Source organism: Nerophis ophidion, linkage group LG10 (genome assembly GCF_033978795.1).
Source record: "Nerophis ophidion isolate RoL-2023_Sa linkage group LG10, RoL_Noph_v1.0, whole genome shotgun sequence".
Classification (NCBI taxonomy): domain Eukaryota; kingdom Metazoa; phylum Chordata; class Actinopteri; order Syngnathiformes; family Syngnathidae; genus Nerophis; species Nerophis ophidion.
Window position 1 is genome coordinate 34,079,750 of NC_084620.1, and position 12,173 is coordinate 34,091,922.

General features: G+C 40.0%; 1 protein-coding gene across 1 annotated transcript in view; it reads left to right on the plus strand.

Annotated features, from left to right (window-relative positions):
- Positions 1 to 12,173, plus strand: part of LOC133560717 (collagen alpha-1(XXV) chain) — a 337,729-nt gene that overhangs the window by 138,394 nt on the left and 187,162 nt on the right. Inside the window, exon 3 of the mRNA XM_061913555.1 lies at positions 10,189 to 10,233. Within this exon, the coding sequence (XP_061769539.1) occupies positions 10,189 to 10,233 (45 nt within the window). The remainder of the gene's footprint in view (positions 1 to 10,188; positions 10,234 to 12,173) is intronic.

Genomic DNA, 12,173 nt, shown 5'->3' on the forward strand with positions numbered 1-12,173 from the left:
GTGTGGGCGGTTGCCGGGAGACTCAACACCGCCCGCTGCGCCTCCCCCACCAGGAGCGACAGCAGCTTCACGCCCCACTCCTCTTCCGGCCATTTGCTTGATGTTGCCGTTGCCTCGAAGACGTCGAGGAACGTCTGTGGTTCCTCCCCCTCCACCATGCGCTTCATGGTTGATGTCCCACCTGTCGCCTCCGTTCTGTCCATCAGCGTCTTGAGTAGCTGCGCCTGCTGCTGACTCCCGGCTGCCACCTGCGCCAGCACTTGGGCAAGTGCCTCCAGTGGGGTTGGTGCTGACATTTTCTTTGGGTCCGTCTTTGTTGGGCGCCACTGTGGAGATCCTCGTCCTTGATCCTCCGTTCCCTATCCGGAAACACCACGCCTGGTTCAGTGGTTTCAATTGTTTTAATGGTTTTTCACAATATGACAACGTTCAAAAGTCTTTTAGCTTTTCAGCTTTTGTACACGGTTATCTTTTCGGCTTTCTTTTCTCGTCTGGCAGTCCCGCTCTCGGTTGCCAGCCCAGCTCATGGATTCCAACGCTGCTAATAAAGGAAACAGTTGAATAGATAACTCGTCCCAGCTGAGGTATCTGCTCACCTGATTGCTGCTTCACGACCGGCTGCCGCACATGCTCCGCCCGCAGGGGACGCGTAGGACACGCCCCTCTCCACAACAAGTACAACCCATTTATCTTTTATTTATACTATATAAATGACAGTATGTATATAAACACACAGCAAAATATGGTATAATTAAAATGTCAATTGCCCGCACCCTCATTCTCTGTTTTTTCAGTCTGCAATCCTTGGTGTAAAAAGTAAAAATATGCTATAAAGCTGTATTCTAGTGCATAATGGTCATGGTAGAAGAGTTCTGATGTTTTGGAGACTTTGCTGCAAAAATGTTTGTCTCTTCCAACATTTTACCTAAATATATGTATACCCGCCTCACTTTTCTTTACATGTGTTTGTTTATAGGATGTTTTTCCTATTTACTCTTTTCCCGTGCAGCATCTTGGAGGAATAAGACAATCACACGCTTTGCTGGCTTTTATGTTATTTTGACGAGGTGGTTTTCACTCCCCGAGCACCTTTCCCAAAATGACCCCCACCAATCTTTGTGTGCAAAAAAAAAAATGTGGTGTGTCACTTTGGAAATTGAATTTTGAGCATTTGCATTCATGTAGAACGACACGTGAACCTGAGGGTGCACTTTACAACACACACGATGCTAATGGACTCGTCAGCATCCCCAAGCAGAGTGGAAGTCCATGCAAAAAATAAAAATAAAAAAACAAGAGGGAAATACATACGCAGCACATAAAATCTCCAATTACAGCAAACGGCAGAAGGATGCAGCAGGAAATTGCAGCCATTGCAGCAGGTGAAGACATGTTAATGCTTGTGTTTTAGTGTGGTTAAGCATGCTTGGCAATAATGCTTATCACAGTCCTAGTTTTCAACCTTTCTTTCACATTATGGGGGAAAAAAGTAAATTTTTTGAAGGTCTCTCATCATGATTTGACCTTTTGGGGGATTTCTTAATGCATGTGTCAACTTTATATTCAGGTAATATCCAAAGATAACATACAAACTTTACCCAAGGGAAATGATTATGTTTAATTATTTTATTGTATTATTTTTTTAATATTTATAAATGAAAATGTTTTAATATAAAGGTATTGTCTCCAAATAAACAACAATATAAAAAAAAAAGTTTCATTTCATACTGTTTAGTTATTCAAGAAAAGTTAGATTATAAATATTATTTACAATTGTATAAACTATTACATTTCTGAGAAAAAAAAGTGTTTTTTTCATTAATTTATATTAAATGCTGTCATATCTGTATTAAATGTATCACAGAGTCTCCCATATTTGCTGCGTGCACCGTCTATAAAAGTGACAAGCAGGGTCTCTAATATAGGTGAAAACATTTACATTAACAGCTGTGGCTGTAGGCAACCTCACAGTTAGATTGCATTCAAATCAACAAAATGTCAGTAGCTTCTTTTGAAGTATAAATAGTGGTCAGCATCCAGCAGCTTTACCTCTGCATGCACTTGAAGTCTTGCTGCTCAACTGCTGGTGTGAGAGTCCTGTACTGTTGCTCACATTCAATATACTCAGCAGTGCTATTCATGCTGACTGAGCACCTTTGGTGGGCGGTGTGGCTCAGATAGTAGAGCAACTTGAGGGGTTCCAGGTTCGATCAACGTCTCCTCCGTCCTAGTCACTGCCGTTGTGTTCTTGGGCAAGACACCTCTTCCACCTGCTCCCGGTGCCACCCACACTACTTTAAATCTAACTTATATCATGGGTTTAACTATGTAAAGCGCTATATAAATATAATTCACTTTAAAAGCGCATTGGTGAGGTTACACACTGATGTTGGTCGAGAAGGCCTTGTCAGGCTTTCCCCTGACAGTTTGTCTATGTTTTAGTTTTTTCCTCTGTCTTTAGTTCCTGTCTATTGCTCTTATTTTGTCAGCTTCCTGTCTTGTTCCCTGAGTGCTGTGTTCCTCCTCAGCTGCGGCTGATTGGCACCTGGCCACACCTGTTGCCAATCAGCCTGCTCCTATTTGTACCTGCTTTGTCTTGTGTCAGTTGCTGGATCATTGTATTGTCGTTGCCACATATCACTCTTGTCGTGCTACCTGTCGTGTCGTTTTGTTACAGCTACTACCTGTCATGCTACATTTTGTCCCGGTCGCCGTAGCGGTAAGCTGTTTCTGTTAGCATTAGTTATTTCCAGTTTTTCTGTTTGCTATCCACTAGCTCCATGCTAAAGTTCATTTTTGTTATCTAGCTTCCAGTGCTAGCTCCCTTAGTTTGTTATTCCGCCCACGTGCGTGCTTTTTGTTTGTTCTTGTTTAGTTTTAATTAAATCATGTTTTCATATTCTATGCCTGCCTCCGTCTCTGCATCTTGGGGTTCAAAAACAACAAATACCCCTGGCAGGCCTGGCTCTCAGTCTCCGTTCTAATTCATCCCAAAGGTGTTCCGTTGGGTTCAGGTCAGGACTCCGTGCAGGCCAGTCAAGTTCATCCACACTAAACTCTGTCATTCATGTCTTTATGGACTTTGCTTTTTGCACTGGTGCACAGTCATGTTAGAAGAGGAAGGGGCCCGTTCCAAACTGTTCCTACAAGGTTGGGAGCATGGAATTGTCCAAAATGTTTTGGTATCCTGGAGCATTCAAAGTTCCTTTCACTGGAACTAAGGGGCCGAGCCCAACTCCTGAAAAACAACCCCACGCCAAATTTCACTCTCCTGGCAACCTCCAAACCCAGACTCGTCCATCAGATTGCCAGATGGAAAAGCGTGATTCTTCACTCCAGAGAACGCGCATCCAATGCTCTAGAGTCCAGTGGGGACGTGCTTTACACCACTGCATCCCACGCTTTGCATTGGACTTGGTGATGTATGGCTTAGACACAGCTTCACGGCCATGGAAACCCATTCCATGAAGCTCTCTGCGTACTGTACGTGGGCTAATTGGAAGGCCACATGAAGTTTGGAGCTCTTTAGCAATTGTAGCAGAATCCGCTGACCCCTCTCTGTCAGTTTACGTGGCCTACCATTTGGTGGCTTAGTTGCTGTTGTTCCAAAACTCTTCCACTTTCTTATGATAAAGCCGACAGTTGACTTTGGAATATTTAGGAGCGAGGAATTTTCACGACTGGATTTGTTGCACAGGTGGCATCCTATGACAGTTCCACGATGGAAATCACTGAGCCCTTGAGAGCGGCCCATTCTTTCACAAATGTTTGTAAAAACAGTCTCCATGCCTAAGTGCTTGGTTTTATACACCTGTGGACGGGCCAAGTCATTAGGACACATTATAATCATTTGGATGGGTGGCAATATAAATGACATTGTGGTCAAAGGAGTCAACTTTCTCATGCAGTCCACATTATGGTTAAAACTAACAAATTAACTTGTTTTTTAATTTTTTCATATAAAACAAGTATTTTCTACAGCCTTTCTCCAATTATAGCTTGCTAATAGAAAGTGTTTTCCAGCGGTGACTTTCTGGCAGCTAAAATCTGCAAAGTGTTTCTGTTGGATTCCTTCCCTCTCACTTTGAAGACATTTTAGTCAAAGATGATCTATATGACAGGAGGGCTCTGCTATTAAAAAAAAAAAAGGTTTTAAATGCTCTGCTAGTTTGACTTTTGGATACTTTCTGGAAGACAGTGTTGATCTCGGTGACCCGCCTCGACCTCCGCCTCGCTCGCTTCTCCTCCAGCATTTTATCCCTTCAGCAACAGAGAGTCAGGCTGATTTACGTCCCGTCTTATTGACTGGGACGCAAAAGGCGAGCTTGTGTAGCTTCTCCTTCTTTACAACAACGCCCGCTCCTCAGTTTGATCCCGGCCTTTTGGAGCCCGGCTCCCTTTGGACGCCTTTCAGGACCGTGTCAGATGCTGCCAATGCAGGGGGTCCTGAGCAGTTTAACCACAGGTACACGCCACTTTTGCCGGAGTGCTCGCCAAAACCCAGCTTTGTTATGAGTGTTTTTTAAAGAAGAGACGAGAACTGACAACTATGGTATGACACGCGGGTGAGCAAAGTTCGGCCAGACAAAATAAGCCGTATTCTTTACAGATACCGCCGCCGTTTTATTAGCACCGTTTCTGATTAGGGCCTGAAAGAAGAGCTTACCACAAAGTGTACCAAGGGCCTCCGGCACGCCAAGGAAAACTATTTGAATATTTCACTGTATTCCATCCAAATGAAAGAATAACCTGACAAGGACCAGTGGAAACAGCTTCGCAGACGTCATGTGACAATCTTGCGTCCAAAAAGCAGATCCAATGCTTCTGGGCAGGCAATGATTGCATTCCTGCAACCTTAAAGCACGCATAGAACACGTGGAACACGCTCACGCATTCCATGATGGAAATCCAGTTTAAAAGCAAATAAAAAGAAAATGGTCAATGCGTGTTATTTCTTTTTTAAAGGCCTACTGAAATGAGATTTTCTTATTTAAACGGGGATAGCAGGTCCATTCTATGTGTCATACTTGATCATTTCGCGATATTGCCATATTTTTGCTGAAAAGATTTAGTAGAGAACATCCACGATAAAGTTCACAACTGTCGGTGTTAAGAGAAAAGCCCTGCCTCTACCGGAAGTCGCAGACGATGACATCACACGTGTGGGGGCTCTTCACATATTCACATTGTTTTTAATGGGAGCCTCCAACAAAAACAGCTATTCGGACCGAGAAAACGACAATTTCCCCATTAATTTGAGCAAGGATGAAAGATTTGGATTTGAGGATATTGATAGCGACGGACTAGAAAAAAAAAAATGATAAAAAAAATATAAGTTAAAAAAAATAAAAAGTCGATTGCATTGGGAGGGATTCCAATGTTTTTAGAGACATTTACTAGGATAATTCTGGGAAATCCCTTATCTTTCTATTGTGTTGCAAGTGTTTTAGTGAGTTTAACAGTACCTGATAGTCGGAGGTGTACGTCCACGGGTGTCTTGACGCCAATGTCTCAGGGGAGTCGACGGCATTTTTATGGACGGCACAAGCTCAGCTTTTCTCCGGTAAGAAGCGACTTTTTACCACAATTTTCTCACCGAAACCTGCTGGTTGACATTCCGTTGTGATTCATGTTTGTTTGATCGCGCTCTGATCCATAGTAAAGTTTCACCTCCATGAATTTTAAACAAGGAATCACCGTGTGTTTGTGTGGCTAAAGGCTAAAGCTTCCCAACTCCATCTTTCTACAGTGACTTCTCCAATATTAATTGAACAAATTGCAAAAGATTCAGCAACACAGATCTCCAAAATACTGTGTAATTATGCCGTTAAAGCACACAACTTTTAGCTGTGTGTGTGTGCACCGCTCATATTTCCTTAAAACCCGTGACGTCTTGCGTACACATCATCATTACACGACGTTTTCATGACAAAACTCCCGGGAAATTTGAAATTGTAATTTAGTAAACTAAAAACGCCGTATTGGCATGTGTTGCAATGTTAATATTTCATCATTGATATATAAACTATCAGACTGCGTGGTGGGTAGTAGTGGGTTTCAGTAGGCCTTTAATGTCATCACAGATACATTAGAAGTTAATTAACAAACCGGAAACAATATGTGAAGAAAGGCACATATCGTGAGTCTAATTCTGCATTGTGTAGTTTTTTAAATAAAAGACACTCCACCATTCCGTCGTTTCATTATTTATTGGCAACCTGTGTTGGAAACACGAAACACATACACAGGTCTTTACTTTCTGGCGAACTGATTGATACCTGCGTCCAAAAGTCCGAAAGAAAAGGAAATAAACAACATTCATTCATATAAAAATAATAATTTCAATTACATTAACAAAAACGTTTTATCAAAAAATAAATGAACAATAATAATGCACAAATCCACGTACCTGTGTTGGAAACAAGAAACCCATACACAGGTCTCTACTTTCTGGCGGACTGATATATGCGCCTGTGTAGTGTAAATACGACCAAACAATTCAAACAGTCGACGCTCTCTTCCTTAATTAACAAAATTGTGCAAAAAAATACTTCACATTACTTATACCCACAACATTAATGTTTTAACTTTTAAAGTATTAGGAACGTTTAGAAAGAATATTTACACTAAGAAACATGGAGCAGTGAAGAACTATTACCTCCTAGCCCAAAAGTCCGAAAGAAGAGGAAATAAACAACCGAAAAAACAGCAAAGTCACTTCCCGCACTGGACATCCGGTTCTTCAAAATAAAACCAATACTTCAAAATAAAACATAACACCCTTTCTCGTTCATAATATAGCGCAACAACATCACACTATTACATGAAGACAAGTCTACAACGGTAAATATATCCTGTGGCCTACCTCCGGGATCAATATTAGGACCAAAAATTGTTCAATATTTATATAAATTGTTTAAAGTTAGTATTATTTGCAGATGATACAACAGCGTGTTGTTCAGGAGAGAACACGCAGAAGATAAACCCCCCTTTTAGACCAGTCGACCTGCCGTTTCTTTTCTTTTCTGCTCTGCCCCCTCTCCCTCGTGGAGGAGGGGGGTGCTTAAGTCCGGTGGCCACCGACGAAGTGCTGGCTATTCAAAGTTGGGACCCGGGGTGGACCGCTCGCCTGTGCTTGGGTTGGCGACATCTCTGCGCTGCTGACCCGTCTCCGTTTGGGATGGTCTCCTGCTGGTCCCACTATGGACTGGACTCTCACTATTATGTTACATCCACTATGGACTGGACTTTCACAATATTATGCTGGATCCACTCAAAGTCCATTGCACTGGTCGCCCTAGGGGGGGGCACATATACGGTCCTCTCCAAGGTTTCTCATTGTCATCCCACTGGGTTGAGTTTTTCTTTGCCCTGATGTGGGCTCTGAACCGAGGATTTCGTTGTGGCTTGTGCAGCCCTTTGAGACACTTGTGATTTAGGACTATATAAATAAACATTGATTGATTGATTGATTGAAAATATTAATAATAATAATAATATTAATAATAATTGAAGATAAGGGACGGCTTGGCGCAGTGGAAAAGTGGCGGTGCGCAACACGAGGGTCCCTGGTTCAATCCCCACCTAGTACCAACCTCGTCACGTCCGTTGTGTCCTGAGCAAGACACTTCACCCTTGCTCCTGATGGGTGCTGGTTAACGCCTTGCATGGCAGCTCCCTCCATCAATGTGTGGATGTGTGTGTGAATGGGTAAATGTGGAAGTAGTGTCAAAGAGCTTTGAGTACCTTGAAGGTAGAAAAGCGCTAAACAAGTACAGCCCATTTACCATTTATCATTTATAATACAAATAATAACAGAAAAAATTAACAAATTAAAAAGATGGTTTAACATTAACATACTATATTTGAATCTCAGTAAAACTAAACTAAAACTATTTGGTAACAGTACAAGAGAAAGTCAAACACAAATACAAATAGACGGAATAGAAATTTAAAGAGTAAATGAAACCAAATGTATAGGTATAATGATAGATAATAAAATGAAAGGGAAATCTCATGTAAAAGAAATATACAACATAAAGTAGCAAGAAATGGTAAATGAGTTGTACTTGTATGGTTCTTTTCTACCTTCAAGGTAATCAAAAGGCTTTGACACTATTTCCACATTCATCATCGGCGGTCACTCGAATGATTATGATGATCCCCCTGGTAGGGGGGTATCCCTTTATGGAAGATGCCTGTACATGACTTTGTTTAATGTGGGGAGACTGGTGCACAGACTGTCACCACACGATCCTTGACAGAATCGGGTCAGGGTCCGGTCCTAGACGACTGGGGACCCTTTTCTGCTGCAGCCTTCCTCCACCATCGCAGCCGTTGTGGTAGTTCTTAAATCTACCGTCTTCCGCCTCCTCCGCTGCTGAGGTCTTCACCGTATCCCTGGCTAAGGGGCAGTCGGGTACTAGGCCTTTACCAAGGGCCACCTGGGGTAACAGTAGTAAAGGGGTTAACCTCTTAGTGCCCCAAGACCCCAAAGAGGAGCCTCCACTGCCGGACGCACTTTAACATCCTGCCCAGGACACATTCCACATTCACCCATTCACACACACATTCACACACTGGTGGCAGGAGCTGCCATGCATGGCCCTAACCGCGACCCATCAGGTGCAAGGGTAAAGTGTCTTGCTCAAGGACCTCACTGACATGACGAGGTTGGTAGAAGGTGGGGATCGAACCAGGAACCCTCAGGTTGCTGGAACGGCCACTCTCCCAACCGCGCCAAGAAACACGTCAATAATGAATAAAGCAAACCATGTTCTAGTCAAAAAAAATCACTCCATATTCTCTAATGCTTGCTAGTGTTACCATAGCTGAGTTGTTGTGCAGAAATATGTGGAAATAACGGTGGAAGAGGGGTTAGTGCGTCTGCCTCACAATACGAAGGTCCTGAGTAATCCTGGGTTCAATCCCGGGCTCGGGATCTTTCTGTGTGGAGTTTGCATGTCCTCCCCGTGAATGCGTGGGTTCCCTCCAGGTACTCTGGCTTCCTCCCACCTCCAAAGACATGCACCTGGGGATAGGTTGATTGGCAACACTAAATTGGCCCTAGTGTGTGAATGTGAGTGTGAATGTTGTCTGTATATCAGTGTTGGCCCTGCGATGAGTTGGCGACTTGTCAAGGGTTTACGTCGCCTTCCGCCTGATTGTAGCTGAGATAGGCACCAGCGACCCCAAAGGGAATAAGCGGTAGAAAATGGATGGATGGATGGAACTACAAAAGTACACTTCATTCATTAACGGTGTTACAAAAAAGATCAGTTAGAATAATACATAACATTGGATAAAGAGAACATACAAACACGTTATTTATTGAATAGAAAATACTGAAATTCCGCGAAATAGTGATTTGCAAACCGCTAAAATTATGCACAAATCATACTATAACCTGCTGCCCAAGAATGTACAACAATTCTTAATAAAAGAGGAGAAATATAATCTTACAAAAATGTAATGTAAAAAAATGTGTACGCACATACAACACTTAAAACTTTCAGTATATCAGTGTGTGGAATTAAATTATGGAATGGATTAAGTAAAGAAATCAAACAATGTACTAATATGATCCACTTCAAGAAACTATTCAAACTTAAAGTGTTTACAAAATACAAAGAAGAAGAACAATGATTAACATTTTAAATTTATTTCATCCATCCAGTCATTTTCTAGATAATCATATTTATCTCACCGTATGAAATATAACTTACTTCACTAATTTTTATTTATTTATTTGTTTGTTATTATTACTTATGGAGTATATTGTGGATAAACTGAGAACAGGAAGTGAACTAAAGTTTTAGCAACTGCTATGTAAAGTAAAAGGGGTAGGATTAAATAAGCTCTGCTTCTTCCTACTCCTTTTCCAAAATGTTGAATTGAGAAACTGGAAATTGTGTTTTATCATGCATGTTCCAAATACTCTAACTCAACTCAATAACACAAGTTTGGGCTGCTTTCGAGCGTGTGAAGGTGTACCTAAAGAAGTGTCCCATGAGCTTGTACTGCGGTCGCCATGGCAATAGAAATGGCTGCCATTCTTTTTTACGCACCATAAAATTTAATGATTTCAAAGCTCTCTTACGAATTCATGTCAAATCCAAGGCTTTAAAAAAATGACAAAAGACAATCAAATAAGTCACTAAAATGTGTCCTTTTCCCCTTATTTTGCAGGACCTCCGGGGAAGAGAGGAAGGCGAGGCCGCAATGGAGAACCCGGTATGTGGTGTGTGTGTGTGTGTGTGTGTGTGTGTGTGTGTGTGTGTGTGTGTGTGTGTGTGTGTGTGTGTGTGTGTGTGTGTTCTTGTATTTCTACCCTTCTTGATAAATCAAAAAAGAAAAGTACCTTTCATATGAGGACCGGTAAACAAGTTAGGACCGAAATCATAGTCCCCAATACGGAAAACCATTGCATCTGATAGAGAGCCAAATACTACAGTTCGTGAACATTGCTCCAAAGTCCAGATTTTTTTGTTGATTTAATGTGCATCTAAAAGTAAACATTGACAGGTGCAAAGGCAGCAATATATGATAAAACAAGACGGCAGCTAAACAAGGACTTCCCTATTCATCCCCCCCAAAAAAGGCCAGGTGAACAGCTGATTTTACGACTTCCAGTAAGACAACCCGTGTCCTATATGTGACCATAGGATAAACAAATACACTATGGTACTGAGACTATAGTGGCCATTAAGAGTTAGCTTCTACAGCTTGGTTGCCCTAAGTGCAACACAGGGGCCATCTGTGGTCCGTGACTAGTTTGTTATCGACCTTAAGCACATTACAAAAAACAAAAACATTAGATCTCATTTGCACCCCTGGTAGTGAAACCTAGCAAAATTAGGATGATCCCAAAAAGGAGGGATTTTTCAATTTGACTGTGAGTCGGTTTTAAAACATATGAATATCAAGTGTGTGTAAAAATTTTAAGTGCTCCCTCTATGGCCAACATACGTAATAGCAAGTGTGGGTAAGAAACCGAAATGCGCCCCTTTGGCCAAATTTAATGGGAAAAAAAAAATAATTATAAAAAAAAAAATATATATATATATATATATATATATATATATATATATATATATATATATATATATATATATATATATATATATATATATATATATATATATATATATATAAATATATATATATATATGTGTATATATATATATATGTGTGTATATATATTTATATATATATATGTGTATATATATATATGTGTGTGTGTATATATATTTTTATATATATGTATATACAGACATATTGAAGGAAATAATGAAGAATAAAAAACGATTACAAACAAAACATTTAAAAATTAACTAACAGCAGTCTTTTTTTCACAATATGTCAACTTTTTTTTTCATAACATGTGTGATTCTTTCTGTTTCTGTAATATTGCAATATTTTCTTGTAAAGTTATTACTTTTTTATGTAAAAGTATTACTTTTTACTTGTCAATATTGCCAATTTTTTTTTTGTTCTTGTAAAATTGTGACATTTCTGGAGTAGAATTATGACTTTTGTCATAATTTTGCCAAGTAGAATTCCGATTAATATTATGATATTGCCAAAATGTTACTTTTCTTATAAAAGTGTGACTTTTGTCAAGTATAACTATGATTTTTCATAAAATTGCCAACATTTTAGGCTTTTCTTGTAAAATTGCGTCTGTTAGTGAGTAAAATTCCAACTTGTATCATAATATTGCACAAATGTTCAGTTTTTCTTGTAAATCTTTGACTTGTGTGTTTTTACTGCAAAACGGTGACATTTGTCAGATAAAATTCTGACTTGTATCACAATATTGCCAATTTTTTTGTTGTTCTTGTAAAATTGTGAAATTTTTGGAGTAAAATTATGACTTTTGTCATCATTTTGCCAAGTAGAATTCCGATTATTATCATAATATTGCCAAAATGTTAAAGTTTTCTTATAAAATTGTGACTTTTGTCGAGTAAAAATCTAAACTTTTCATTAAATTGCTCAAATGTTAAGCTTTTCAAGTAAAATTCCCACTTGTATCATATTTTAAGCTTTTCTTGTAAAATTGCGTCTGTTAGTGATTAAAATTCCAACTTGTATCATAATATTGCACAAATGTTCAGCTTTTCTTGTAAAACTTTGACTTGTGTGTTTTTACTGCAAAATGGTGAAATTTG